Source organism: Cygnus olor, chromosome 3, assembly GCF_009769625.2.
Source record: "Cygnus olor isolate bCygOlo1 chromosome 3, bCygOlo1.pri.v2, whole genome shotgun sequence".
Classification (NCBI taxonomy): domain Eukaryota; kingdom Metazoa; phylum Chordata; class Aves; order Anseriformes; family Anatidae; genus Cygnus; species Cygnus olor.
This window is the reverse complement of record NC_049171.1, coordinates 108374416-108388811: the sequence shown is the minus strand read 5'-3', so window position 1 is coordinate 108388811 and position 14396 is coordinate 108374416. Positions and strand designations below refer to the sequence as shown.

General features: G+C 50.1%; 1 protein-coding gene across 6 annotated transcripts in view; it reads right to left on the bottom strand.

The window, feature by feature from the left end:
* The window catches only part of PPP2R5D (protein phosphatase 2 regulatory subunit B'delta), a 32068-nt gene that overhangs the window by 10605 nt on the left and 7067 nt on the right, over positions 1 to 14396 (bottom strand). For all 6 annotated transcript variants that reach the window (XM_040553684.1, XM_040553683.1, XM_040553680.1 and 3 more), the window contains 10 exons: positions 13299 to 13498; positions 12852 to 12962; positions 11175 to 11267; positions 10537 to 10667; positions 10053 to 10112; positions 9262 to 9370; positions 8343 to 8396; positions 5461 to 5631; positions 3258 to 3385; positions 994 to 1095 (listed from right to left, as the gene is read on the bottom strand). In XM_040553684.1, coding sequence (XP_040409618.1) covers positions 994 to 1095; positions 3258 to 3385; positions 5461 to 5631; positions 8343 to 8396; positions 9262 to 9370; positions 10053 to 10112; positions 10537 to 10667; positions 11175 to 11267; positions 12852 to 12962; positions 13299 to 13498 — 1159 coding nt within the window. The remainder of the gene's footprint in view (positions 1 to 993; positions 1096 to 3257; positions 3386 to 5460; positions 5632 to 8342; positions 8397 to 9261; positions 9371 to 10052; positions 10113 to 10536; positions 10668 to 11174; positions 11268 to 12851; positions 12963 to 13298; positions 13499 to 14396) is intronic.

The window sequence follows — 14396 nt, the reverse complement described above, 5'->3', positions numbered from 1 at the left end:
GCTCCTGGTGGAAACACCAAGTAGACCTCATAGTAAATAGTGCCGTGACTGTGACTTAAAACATATGTTTGGACCTTGATACGGACTTCACAAATGCCCTACAATGGGCAAATAAACAATGTTGTTTGCTGACATTTTAGATGCAACAAAACCTTAATTTCTCCATATGCAGGTTACCCATCCCCAAACTCTGATTCACATCTCAACTTTGCTATTAAATGCCCCTACACTAAATAGCTGCACATGTCTAAGAGCTCCTCACTGCCTCCCCCTTTGGCAGCCCTGGCTTACCAGGAATGAAAAGCACTTTTTATTTCACTAAGCCAGCAGAAAACTGACCCAAGAAAGAAAAAGTTTCCTTCTAGCTTCCTGAACTGATTCAACTCACCAAGGTAAGTCCTACAAGCATCAAAACCAACACAAGAAAGCAGGAAGAGTGTTTTTTTTTCTCCCCTCTTTACTGCATCATGACACAGCTACTGCATCACACTTGCTAAGATTTTATCCCTACCATTTATTCTTTAAAGTTCCAGTTATTATTCCATCTTTATTACTGAAAAATTGAAAGTGTCCTGCAGTTAGCATACAACATCTTCTGCACCGCAGCAAAGTTCTTTAGAAAAGACTTTCTAAAGCAGCAGGATTCCACTAGCATTCACTAACATATATAAAAACTGCTACGTGTTTCCAAGCTTCTCTGAAAAGCTGAGTAGCCTCTACATTGCAACTTACTTCCTCATGACCCAGCAAACTCTGTCACTCTTTTCCAAGCTACCTGCTTCCGCAGAACTGAAAAGAATTTTTAATCTCATCACACATTTAACTCTTCTCATCTCTACACATGATTATTGCTGAGGAGTCCTCTACTTTTTGACCAAATTATTTGTACCATCTTTGCATTTCCCCCCCGCGTACTGGCGTCTGTCACCTGTTACTGCACCCAAAGAGACTCCAGGATGAGCTCAAGTCACAGGGCAAGAACCTCTTACTCACTTCTGCTTCTCTGCTTTGTATTGCTGCGTGCAGTCATCAAAAAGCTTTTGATTCATTTCCATGAACAGCTTCAGTGCATTGTAGATCAGCCCATGGATTGTCCTGCAAAGAAATCAGGAAAGGAGAACAAGTCATGGTGGTACCCGCCAGGTCCTCAGCCCTGAGTTAGCCCCAGCAGCACAGACAAGAGCCAACAGTTGCAGCAACTCGTTGTACACTACAGAAACGTTACAAAAGATTTTCACGCAGTCCCGGCTCTTCGTGTGGGAAAACCCTCTCCACAAACACAGCACCTGAGACCATCACATGGAGAAAGAGATGGAGGAGAAAGACAGAAAAGATCGCTGGGATTGCCCTGCTCTGACTGCGCTCCTCGTGAGTGCAAAAATAGCCATTAATTCCTTAATTCCTAAAGTCAGAAACTGGAGAAAAAGGACACTAAGGACCTGCTCAGGACTGTTCTGAAGAGGGCTTTACCTAATCTAGCTCTAGTGCCTCCCACAAGTCACCTCATCATACACAACATGACGTTTTTGGGCTGCCCAGTGTTTATTCGTGGGTTTTGTCACCGAGCTGCCCAAAAGACAGCCATTCAGCATCCCTCAAGAGATGGAAACAAGCACAAGGAGTACCCCAGAAGAACAGCTGCCTTCATGTCGGCAACCTATGTACAGGTTACGCTGTGCCTGAGCTCTCTGGGACTAGGACTCTCGTAGGGAATAAAAACAAGCATTGAAGCTGTTTCTGAAACACCTGATGCAGGGGAAATGATGAGAGATTCAGTAGATCTGAGCCCTGTGCCTCTCCAGCTCTACACGTAGAATAAGGAAGAGAGCCACAGCCCTCCTGGGCTTATTATGCAGGCTGTCTGACAAAACACTGGGAGTAGAGGAGCTATGAGAAGGAAGAGGAGAATCTGAGGTACTCAGCCTGTGCTGAGACAACGTGGCTTGTGCTAAAACAGAGAGAAAAGGAGAAGTACGAGGAAAACACCTTCAGGACCTCATCTGCCATAGCACTGGGAAGGAGCCAAGAAGGAAAGGCAGAAACAGCAGAATCACGAATGTTGACTGGTGAAAGAAGGAAACAACTGGTAAAGGGTTTCAGACAAGAACATAAAGTCCTTTTCTGAACTCTGATCAGGAGGGGCAACGACACTAAGTGAGAGTGTGTCTGTGTGCACGTCTGCACGCACACCTGCAAATGTGCACAAGTATCTGTGCGAGCACGTGCGCCTGTCTGCACATGCATGTGTCTGCCTTCTGGTGCACACGTGCACGCCTCTGTCTGTGCATGTTCGTGTCTGCACGTGTACGCGGAATGGCATCAGATGGAGCAGAGAGCAAGGCAGCTCCGTTCGGAGAGGTTAACGCATTCACCCTAGTCTTTAGGGCACCCTTGACTGGTGGCTCAAGTTTGTGCTTCCTGCTGTAATGAAGAGAAGGAAGCAGTCAAACAGCAGACCAGCGGGGAGCTGTTTGCAAACAAGTTCCGCATCACAACCCTGTCTTTGCTACCACAGTATATGCTTATATATATCCTGGTTTCGCTCAGCCTCCCCAGAATTAATTATTTTGCTTTTTCCGCCCTCTGGAATTAGAGACTTTTTTTTTTTTAATCTCAGTGTCTTTTTTGCTGGAAGACTTTAGGATCTCAGCTGTGGACTAAGTATTTCTAGCTAATTCATTAAAAGGAAGTGAGCTTTACAACTTGAGTTAAATGGAAAAGGAATCAGCTGAAGAAGCAGTCGGAAGAAAGGCCAGCAGGAAGTTGATGGGAGAACCACAACACAGACCAGTACCGAGAAAGCAGACACGGGAGGCGATCTGACAGGGGGCATCTGCCTGGTTGGTTCTGCTTTCTCCATTCTTCCTGCACTCAAATGCAGTCAGGCACTGCATTACCCAATGTCTCCGGTCACAGAGAGCATACGGGTGCTCATCAGTTAGCAGGCAGCCAGCAATTGGCTGGAAAACCTACAGCACACCTCCAAGAGACCCTCAGCATTAGTGATATGCAGGTATCAATCTCTGGGCAGACCTGACAGCCGCAAGGCCGATCACTGCAAGATGCCTGACCCCACAGGCCACTGTGGTCTGCTGTGACACTTTCCCGTGCTGAAACTAGGAACACCCCCTCTGGCTCAGCACCTGGTGTCACCGAGTGCCATGCATCATTGCACTGTAGCAGCATGCCCCAAGATCGCTAGTAGGTCAAGCAATCCTGCATGCACAGCAAGTGCCAGGGCATGCGGAAAGACCTACTTGTTCCAGTGACTCTTGGAGTTCTTGTAGAGCGCTGGAAACATGATCGGGAGAATTTTGGCTGCGTTATCGCTGATCAGGCTCATGATATATTCGTTGTTCCAATAGTACAGTGCTCGCTCTGCCACCTGCAGTGGGAGAGAAACCCATCCTTGGAGAGGCTCCTTCCAGTTACACCTGTGGTGCACGTGGAAACTGTGCAGTGCTGAGACCAGAGCTTGCCACCGCTCAGCTGAGGAGCAAATGCTTCCCCACAGCACAGGCAGCAGGGCTGACCTTGGCCACCTTCTACATGGCCGTTTATTCCCTCTGCCTAGAGTTATTACCCTTAGCTTTTGCCAGACACTTCTCACTTTCCTGGGGAAAAACCTCATGACTAAGCAAGTCTAACATCATCCTGATGGCTCCATCACCCTTTACACAACACTTGAGCACAACAATGTCATCCTCTCCAGGTCCTAGCACAGATTAATTCCAAGCCTCCTTCATTTCCTCAGACTGCACTCCCTAAGGCTCCATTTCTACCATTCCTCCCTGGCCTTCACAACACAGTCTCTCTGGACTTTCAAGCATGCTTCAGATACCAGGCCCGCAATTCATTTCCAGATCTAAAAGGGTGAAAATATGGAAAATCTTGGGGCAGCCACCTTGCACTATCAATTCAAACAAGTCTAGCAAGTTTCCATATAGCGATAGATTCGATCACAATTCTTCATATTTAACAACAAATCTCAGCAATGCAGTCCCCAGGCTGGGGGTTGAATTTCTGCATTTAGTGCTAGCTTGAGGATGACAAACACCTAGGAAGAGAGGCATCCAGTCTGTTTGATATTTCAGCTGACAGAACTCACTACATCCCCTTAACTTGTCATTTCACCTGAGTAAAGAAAGTGAAAATCCTCATCTCATGTCACTTACCTAGCTTTGGTTTCTACCTACTAGATCTTGTTAGCGTTTGTCTGCTAGATTAACACACAATCCACTTGGAGAAAACTCTCTCCCACCAAGGTGTGCAGACCTACCAAGAAGTCAATTCCTATTTGTGTTCTCAGACAAGCTACAGACACCAAAACTGCTCAGTCTTACTGTATGGAACACCTCTGAGGTTTATTCCCCTAGACTGTGAGGTGTTTGCACCTTGTCCAGGTTCTTCAGTCTTACTTTGCAAAGAGCTGACAGCAGAAGAGGCCTGCTATGACGTACAGGATGCCTCTCCTCCAGCCTTTGCCCTTTTCCTTTCAAGCTCCCTCCTTCCTTACTGCTGCAACTTCCATGCACAAAGCTCCTGTTGGTCCTTTGGTTCCCATCCACCACACATGTAATCCACAGCCAGCTGGCTTCCACCAAGCTCCCCAAGCCCCTCCCAGAGTCAGTCCTTTTCAGGGACCAGTGATCTTCTACACACACACAACCTAGGCTGACCTCATTTTTGTACCGAACACCTGCCTTTGTGCCTCACTGTATAAGAGGAGGGACTGAAGCCAGCCTGCCTCGCCGAGCAGTCGCACCCACCCTGGGGAGGGCTCTGCCACCATCCAGCACCCCACCCAGAGCCGGGTGAGTCACGTGTTTCATCAGCAAGCCGTGCATCTTCCTCCTGCACACTATGGCAAGCCAAAACACTTGGCGAAGAAGAGCTGTTAGGAGCTACTAGCAGCTCCTACCACCCTGGAGATTTGCAACCCTAAGACCATCATCCACAGAGATTGCTTTAGCCTGGTACTGCAGTTAGCTTCCCTTCAGTGGGAAGACTCCAGCACTTCCAGTACACCATCAGCTACACCAGAATAATGCAAAGTACCTTCTCCGAAGCTACTTTCATTCCACAGCTTCTTTTTTGTTGGCCTCACCCGAGTCCTGCGGTCAGCTTGGTCCTGCTGTGACAGGGTGACACTGGATGGCTCTCCCCTGCACTGCACCTGCTAGCCAGCTCCAGGCTGCTGCAATAATACATGGTGCTGAACAGCACAGTGCAGCAGGAGGGGGTCCGCTAATCAGCTTAGTTTTCACTTTGGACGAGACGGCTCTGTGGTTGGGGCGAGGATTCTCACCCCCTCCCAGCACGCGGCACCACAGTACTCACCCTGGTGACACCTCCGTCACCACTAATCCACAGAGACGAGCTCAAGAGCTGTGGCGTTACCCTCGCGTGCCAAGTGGGTTACAAGTCAGCGCCCTACCTGCTCCCCGAGCTGGGACCCACCTGGAAGTGTGGGCTGGAGACACACTTGGCCAACTGCCTGAACAAGGGCTCCATAACTTTCACAAACTCAGATGGCTCAATCACGTCCAGGATCTCTTCCAGCTCGTTTAAAAACATCACCTCCTTGGGACTGTGCGTTTTCGGCCAGAACTTCAGCAAGCCCACAATCACCTGAGCGGGGAGGGTACAGACACAGCGTTAGAAGTTAACATCAGATGCGAAATGAGATTTTAAAGGTCTGGTCACAACAGCAGAGGAGAGGAAGTAACAGAAATAACAAGACTTTCCCAGAGAGTCAGGGTGGGTTACCAGGGAAGAAGGCAAAGTACAAACTCTGCCAAGTTGCACGCAAGACAGCGGCATTGCCCAGGATGCTAAAATTACGTGCTACTCTTTCCCCAAGCACGGTTTAACAATGAAGGCTCAAGACAGAGCGGGCTGGGGCTGCCAGATGGTGCAGAGAAACAAGGGAGGATCAACTAGTAGAGTCAGAAATGCTGCGGAGAGGGTGATTAAGGAATCATTATCCAATACGTTGCAGAGCTTGAACACTAGGAAGCACCCAATAAATAATGCAATGGTCGGGTTCAGCCCAAGCAAAAGGAAGTACCATTACACACAAAGGTAACTGGATTACAGAGCTCATTCGTGGAAGACTTTGTGGAGTCCAATCATGCTCCAGAAGGGAACAGGTAAGTTCACGGAGGCTAAACCTAATGATGATGATTAAATATGACAATGCAGGTGTAACTTCTGGGGGAGGAAACTATTGCTTACAAGACAGTGGAAGGAAATACTAGGAGAAGAGCTATATTCCACTTGATTTATTTGTTCATTCTGCTTCCTCCCCTACCCATCTGCTTCTAGGCACTGTCAAAGACAGGATCCAAGATCCTGCAGACCTTCACTCTGGGGGAGCCATTGGTGTGGCACTTACAGAAACGCTGACTCTGTGCTCTAACTCTACAGCCACTAGATTCAGACGACTGTTGGTAAGAGCTACTCTTTCAAACCGTGTACTTCAGCAACCCGATTCTGAGCATCTGAGAGGAATTTCAGTGGGCAAAGCAACAGCAAGGTTTGAGCATTACGTTTCCACCAACTCAAGGCTCAAGAAGCCAGCAGCTGGATATCCTCGCTGTTTTCCATTACTCAGGTCTGCCACGCAGGCTTGAGTTAGCCCCAGTGACTCAGACAATTTCTCCTACAGCTAAGGTGGTACGAGGTGTGTCGAGTCTGCGTGCGCTCCTCCTGAGCACATCTGATGTCTTGCTCACCTGGCAGTCAGTCAGACTGCTGTAATGCAGGAGCTCCCATGCCAAGCCTTGCTGAGCAAGCTTCTGGGAGGCACACTCTAAGCGAGTGTGGGCCTAGGAAGATCTGGCCTCCTTCCAGCATTGGTGGCAACATCTCCTGGTGCAGTCAGAGCCTCGCTGGTGCACAACCCCTGTGATTTTCCAAGACTTCAATAACCCCCGGTAATACCAGTAGTCTATTCAAAACCTTCACAAGCAGGATGCTTCATCGACAGGGCTGTGATACTGCCTTGGTCTGTCTGGTCAGGACCCAGCAGCCCGCTGAAGGTAAGGAAATTGGGTTGTTCCACTGCTTTCCACAAACGCCCAACCAGACCTGGGTGTCTAGTCCAGGGACCACCAACTCAGGAAGCAGCGATGAGCTGTGGAGCTCTACTACTTGTGTAAGCTGCAGAATGGATCCTGGAAATATTGACAGACTTTCTATTTCTCTTTTACCCCTCACTCTACAGCGAGAGCTTTGGCAGGAGGCTGCTGGGCTGGATTTCAGCCACAGGAAGTACTCAGCACGATCAGGAAGCCACCTTACACAATTTGTTTCAGAGGAGGCTTTCGGGAACACAGGAAATGGAGGTCCTACATTTAAGAGAAAAGCGAGGAGGTCTGCTTCAGCACTGCTGGTGTCAGAGCTGCAGAGCCAGAAAGCTGACAACAGCTGACCAGCTTCCACCGAGTACCGTCAGGCTCACCACAAACGCACACTTTTCAGCCAAAGAACAGAACGACCTCAACTAGTGCTACTCATTAAAATGCTCACGCTTTCTGGTGCTCCCTGCTACAGTGGCACAAGCACACGTTCTTTGGCCATCTGCTGTTTTGAGGTTGTGAAGCTCAGCTCTGTCGAAGACATTTCCTGGCCTCCAGTAGGTGGAGAAACATTTGTCTCCTGCTTCCACCCTCTGCCAAGCCAGCATATAGCCTGGCTAACACTGCAGGCCCGTGTAGCCAGTAACTGGAATATGGGAGGGCTCCACATTTTAGAACTTGATGTTTCAACAGCACTCCATCCGGGTGGCATATGTCTCTACACTGAGGCTTAACACCGTGGAGTTAGCATACGGATGCTAGAGCAGGAAGAATATTTTCATCAAGAAACAGTGGCTTGCCTAAGTAGATCTTTGGGTCCCAGGTTCACGACCTCATCCTCACGGTTCCTTGGCCAGCTCTGACAGTCTGGAGTGAACTTGTACTATTTCAAGGCCCCTGTGACCTCACGCTGGTTCCATTAGACGTAAGACAGAAACATGCTTTGTCTCTGCAGAATCCGTCACAAGCTGAAAGCCCTGCTTTGAAAGGACACTGTATAATTTTCTTTCTGCTGCACCAAGACCTGAAGCACAAAAGCAAACTACAGCCCACCTTCCTGAAGCTTTCAGAGGAGAATGCAAAAGGCTTGCACATGAGCAGCACTGCCCCTTCTGCCCACAGGGTGCCAGGCGAGTACAGTAAACAATCTAGATGCCTCTCAGCCCTCTTCAGCCCTTTTTCACTCTTGCTGAATTGTAAGGAAGCTGTGAAACTTTCTGGGACTTGACTGACATGCAGAGGTTAAGCAAGGTTACTCACCGGCTCTGTCAAGCTGCTGTCTTTCTCCAAGAACTGTACAACACAGTACGCCAACTGCCGGAGAAAACACAGCAAGATTAGAGCATCCTCAAATGTACCGGAGACTAAAATGCTGCCACCGCCACCCACAACTGGAAGTCACGTTAGGCCCTCCTCAGCGCGTGTGACAAGCAGACAGCTGCAGCTCCAAAGGACTCCACTTCTTCTGATGGCAATCGGGGGCTCACGGAGACCAAGCAGACAGGACCTGAGCTCAGGACATTTGTGCAGCACAGAGGATACAACATGAGCCATCTAGAGCCATCTGCAGCTAATACACTCAAATGCAAGCACAGCCACACACATGGGAGGGAGCAAACTCAACTATCGGCAAGCCCTACCCGCATAAAAACAAGGCTGTGAAAATAGACAGCACTGTTCTGTATCCATTTTTCACTTTCTAGCCTGAGTCCCAATCTTCTCCACTTTTCTCTTATTACTTATAAATGACAAGAAATTAATCTCTATACCAGCCTAGCAGCCCAGCACACTGATTTCTCCGCATATCTCAGCAATGACTAAGAGATGACACACCACAGATGACTGAAGCTCAGAATTTTACCTCTCTGGTTTCAGCAGGGCACCAGTATTTCATAAACTTCCAGCACAGAAAGGCAAAGCAGGCCAGAGCATTCGCTCAGCAGGTAATGACAGGATATCCTCCTATCAGCCAGTGGCAAAAAGCACACACATACACACACGGGCCCAGACACTACAAGGCTGGGACAAATCACCACGATTAAAGGTTAGTGCAGAGCCCCAAACATCTTACACCAAGAAGTTTGTGTAATATAGTAACGCAGCCTGCTGAATATCTACAAGAAAGCCTGAATGAACACTTTTGCAAGAATCTGCCCTGGGAACTTGAAGCACTTCTCACCTGTGGGTGGTAGACACTGAGAGACTTCACCTTGTGCAGCGGTAACAAGACCCTGATGAGGAACATCTTGTGCTCTTCCTTCAGCGGCAAAGCAAACCCATTGATTATGCTGAGAAGAAACAGAAGTCTATTTAATGTCTTCACCCAGTGGATATACATTATCTCCCACTTCAAAAGAATCCGTGAGATGCCCTAGCTCTCTCTCATTAGTAACTTGAGAAAGCACCAACCAGCAGGAGTGCAGTTGCTGGGGCCCAACCCTGCAAACCCCGCTCAGTAAGAGCATGTCTCCTCAGATGGCGTGGTGGAGAAAAGCCTCTGAAGGAGCCTGGGCTCTGCTCTGCCCGGGCCCAGGAGTCTTCACACACAGTTTAACAGAACATCTGTGGAAGTCCAGCACAGAGGCAGCCTAGTCCTCAAGGCCTGACTTCACACAACAGTCCAAGAGCAACAAAAGAGAGGGCTGCTTCTGCTGAAGGGCTGTTGAAGCTACGGAGAAGGCTGCTCAAGGCTGCAAGAAGCTATTTGGCCTCAGCAGGCAGTAAGAGTAAAGTGGGACTGGTCTCAAACACAAAAGAACAGCAGACAAATGTAGGGAGAAGAAGGCTATCGCCATGTTTATCAGAAGGCTGGAGAGTGCTTTCATTGTGTGCTTCACCAGACTGAGACCCTCTGAAAGAGGCGGCTCCTGCAAGAACAACTGAAAGAAGGCACTACCAGCTCATGCAGCACAGTGGGCTAGGATATCTCACCCAAAGTGGGCCCTCTGGGACTTCCAAAAATGCCCTTACCTTCCCAGGATCTCCAGCAGCTCCGCAATCCCATTGTGATGCTCTGTTTCATAGATGAACCTAAAGAGAAGAGAAGAACGACAGGTCATTGCCGAGTGCTGGACCCAGTCTGATTAGCAAAAGGAAGGACAAACAACGGAGATGAGGATTTTCCTAGCAAACAGCAGAACTCCAAGACAGCAGGGCAAGGTGGAAGAGTTTGAGGCAAATATTCCATTCACAGCTCCCAGATCAGCATGACCGCAGAGAAGCTAACGCTCACCAGCCCCAGCATTTGCTACGTATGCTGAAGGCAGAGCTACCAAATCGTCACGGCTCTTAGGCAGAGGTGAATGCTATCCACACCTCAGCAGCATGACATAACTGAGCCACCTGGCTAATCAAAGTCTGGATCACAGATGGAGCCCCATTCTAGTGTCCAGAATTTATCTCACTGGCTTGTACCGCCCATTCAGCAAGCCAGTGGCACTAAGAAACATCTCACCTGTAAAATATATTGTTGATCTGCCGCCTCACGTACGCTCGCAGCCCCAGGAACTTCCCATAGATCCTGTGCAGAATAGTCTTTAGGAAGTCTCGTTCTCTGGGGTCTTCGCTGTCAAAGAGATCCAGCAGCTGTGGGGACACAAATTCAGTCAGTGTCTGCATACCGCCTGTTGGGACAACGCTACAAACAACACTGGGCAGTGCTCCTGCTCAGCACAAGTGGCTCTTCCAGACGAGCAATGCCTTCAGCACCCTTATCACAGCAGCTGCTGCCCTGAAACACGCAGCCTCCTATCCACCAGCTGGTACCAGCAGCACCTCTTCCATCTCCTGAAGCATGGCAATGGCCTCCACACTCTCCGAAGCTGCGTGTTCCTGGGCTTCCCCTGCAAGGCCCCCACTGCCCCGCTCCTCCTGTACAATGAGGATGACTTCCAGGGACCACAGATCACACACCTTCTTGCCCTGCTCAGAGAATTCGGGCTGCTCTTTCAAGATAAGACATGGGAAGAAAGAAAACCCACATCATCTGGCACCTCCCGACAAAGGTGGACTATTTGTGCAACCCCTTGGCCAAAGCCTGCTGCATGTCCTTCCTAAAGGTGCTGCACAGTGGCAGGGGCTACGATTACTTACAGATAGTACAAATTTCTGGTCGATGTATTTCTTTGCTATGTTTGGTTGAAAGTCAGGTGACTCCAGGAACCGCAGGAAGAACTCGTACACCAGCTGGGGGAGGAGAAAGAGAGATCACTTAGAAATCCCCCCTCACCAGCATTTACTTCATGTTTTAAATCTTTTCATTCTCCTTAAGGATTTGGGGGAAAGCTGAGAGGCCCGAACGGGGCCACAGAAGACACAGGAATATGCGTTTCCCCACCCATTGGCACCAATTCAGCTGCCCTCACTACGATGGGCAGTGGCACGTTAACTGTCCCAATCTGCATGAGATCTCATCACCATAGCTCCCACCAAAGACAACAGCCACCTACTCAGATGAAGACACTGCGCTTGGGAAACCCTTTTCCTACCTCCAGCCACTGCCTGTACAGAGAACAGAAACCTCCAGAAGAGATGGCAACGGCTTAGATTTCCTTGGAAGCTTTTGAGAGACACCAAGGAAGCACAGAAAAGCAAAGACATGAAATGACCCCAGGAAAACACATCGTGTCCTCTGACTCATGGGGACAGGCTCCAGGTTGGCTTGACCCTGCTAAACAACGTGAGATTCACGTTGTGTCCCCCTTGGGGGAAAAAGGCCAGCTTGCTTTGAGAAGGCTGCCAGCATTGAAACAATAACTTCTAGTTCTGTCCTAGATGGGCAAGGCTATCTGAGGGCTGCCCCTGCCTAAAATGCTTCTGAGGAACCTCTACACGCCAAACTAGAGCACTGTATCATAGCACACCGGTGCCAAGGAATGCCGTTCCCATCAACGCTCCCAACCCTACATCAACCGCAGCAGCGAGAAGCGATTAACTGCTGCCGCAGAACTGCACCTTATTTCCTGCCTATTTTTTTGCTTCATCCTGCAGTGACTGGCTCTTGTTCTGCCTTTGTCACCTTGACAGCATGTCTCCATGCAGGCGCCTGGGGAGATCCTCAAAGGCTCACTTCCTGACTTGCACTTCTCAGCTCTGTTAAACCACGGCTTCTCTTGCCTTCGTATCCCTTTTCACATATGTTGTCTTAAAGACTACTTCCCAGTACACACAGCTTACTGAAAAGGTCTTTGGCCCCCTTCCCTCTTCGTCCCCTCCAGTTCCCTGTCCTTTTCTGGTCACGTCTGCTCCCAGTTAATGCAACTGGATTACATCCAGCACACAGGTGACCTGTTAGCACGTGCCAGCACAGGTTTTGCTTTGGCAACAGGCACTCTTCCTCCTCCACACGCCTCCTAGGGAGCACGGCAAGGAGAAGAGCACCAAAGCAGACAAGGGTGCTACCCCTCATTCTGTTGAAGCCCAGAGGACGAGGGCTCTTGAGCCTTTGTGAGGGAAATTAACGCTGCAGGGATTTGCTTCTTACGTAGGCAATACAGCACAACTCCCTCTACTCCCAGCAAAGTGTTCGCTTCCAGCCCACCTCAGTGCTACACGGGACGACGGCCATCTGCAGGTGAACGTTGCATAGATCCAGCAGTCTGTTTCCAGGATGGCCCTGCACTGCCTGCAAGCTGCCTCTGACCCGCGCGTGGCAGGCCTTGCCCTTCCCTCTCCCAGCAACCCTCGCTTGCTGGGGCAGGCAGCAAGGTGGCATGGACTCTCGAGTTCCCAGAGATAAATTGACCAGCCCTATATCCTGCTCCTCCTCACCTGAAGGTGCGGCCAGGCAGCCTCTAACGTAGGCTCATCTTCCTCGGGGTCAAACTCCGCGCCTGTGGGATTGGATGATGGCGGGAGTGTCCGGAAGAGGTTCACTGAAAACTGAGGGGAGCAAAAAGGGGTATGAATGACAGCCCTGCACTTCACGGCGGTCCTCCCAGCAGCAAACCCCTAAGTGCAGAGGGATTTGCCATAGCTGAGCCCACAAACAGCTCCCCTTCTAAAGGCTGCAGGGTTACAGATTGCACGTGAACTCCACAAGTGCAGTCTGTGCCAGGGACAAAAGCTTCCAGCTCTCCCTACAAGGGAGGGGTAAGACTGGGGTCACGCTGCTCTCTGACAAACCCATGTTTCTCCCTCCCCCGCCCCCAAAAGCGCATGCTTCCGAGCAGTCCCCATTCCTCTGGGGCACGAGCACATGCTGGCCTCGTGCCCTACCATGATAACAGCTTCAGGGTAGATGGCCTCGGTGACGACGTCACGGTTGTGCGTGATGTATTCTACCATCTCGTTGAGTCCCGCTCGCTTCACCTCCTTGAACTTCAAGTCACTGAGGGGGTCAGAGATGAAGTCGAAAAGCACACAGCATTGCCGCAGCTTCTGGATGAAAAGCTCTTCGCGTTCGTGTGGAGGAGCATCTGGAAGAGAAAGCAAGGATGCCTGTCCGTGGAGATGGGCAGAGCATCTACCTGGTTCGTCCAGGTGTCGGCACGGTTCACTCCTGCCCTGCGTTCCTTCCCTAGTCACAATCCCCCTTGAGCTGGTGGGGCAAGAGGGAGGGGCAGGGTTATCCCTGCTATGGAGATGAGACAGGGGGAGGTAGAAGGAGGCCCCCGGAGCACCGATTCCATCAGGTGATTTCAAACCTGGTAGGGGGTTCTGATCTGATAAGCATCGATCCCTTCCCAGTGCAAACTACGCCGGAAAACAAACTCACTGAACTGGCTCCCATCACAGACAACACCCACACGCTGCACCCCACAGTCACAAAGGGAGTTGGGCAGAGCACACGGGAGGCTCGTCGTCTTCCCAGGGAGCAGCCCAAAGGAGAGGGGCCAAGATGGCAGAGGCCCTGTACTAATGGCATTCTCCTTTTGGTATTTTGCCACTGGAAACTGCGCCGCCAGGGCCAGCCAGGCAAATGTACATCTCACTTGCAGAATGACTGCTGAGCTGCAAGGCATTGCCCTTGCTGGAAAGGCTCGACCCGCCTCTGTGAACAATGTCAGCAACAGGCCTGGCTGAGTGACTGCTGAAAACGCTTTCTCCTTGCACTTAAGACATCTTTAATTGCCCCATTATGGAGACTAACTGCTAATGCTGTGTAATTGCCCTAATGCAGACGAGTTCAATAGCGCTATCAGAGTTTGCAATGGAAACATAAGGAGGAGGAGGAGGAGGAGGAGGAGGACTGGTCCTCTCCCAGGAGCACACGGCTGTAGGGCCCACGAGCAGCCTGCACCAAGGTCTCTGCGCTTCGCCACCTTCCTGCACAATCTGCAGAAGAATCTGAAGCAACCTCAAGTAACCTTGAGC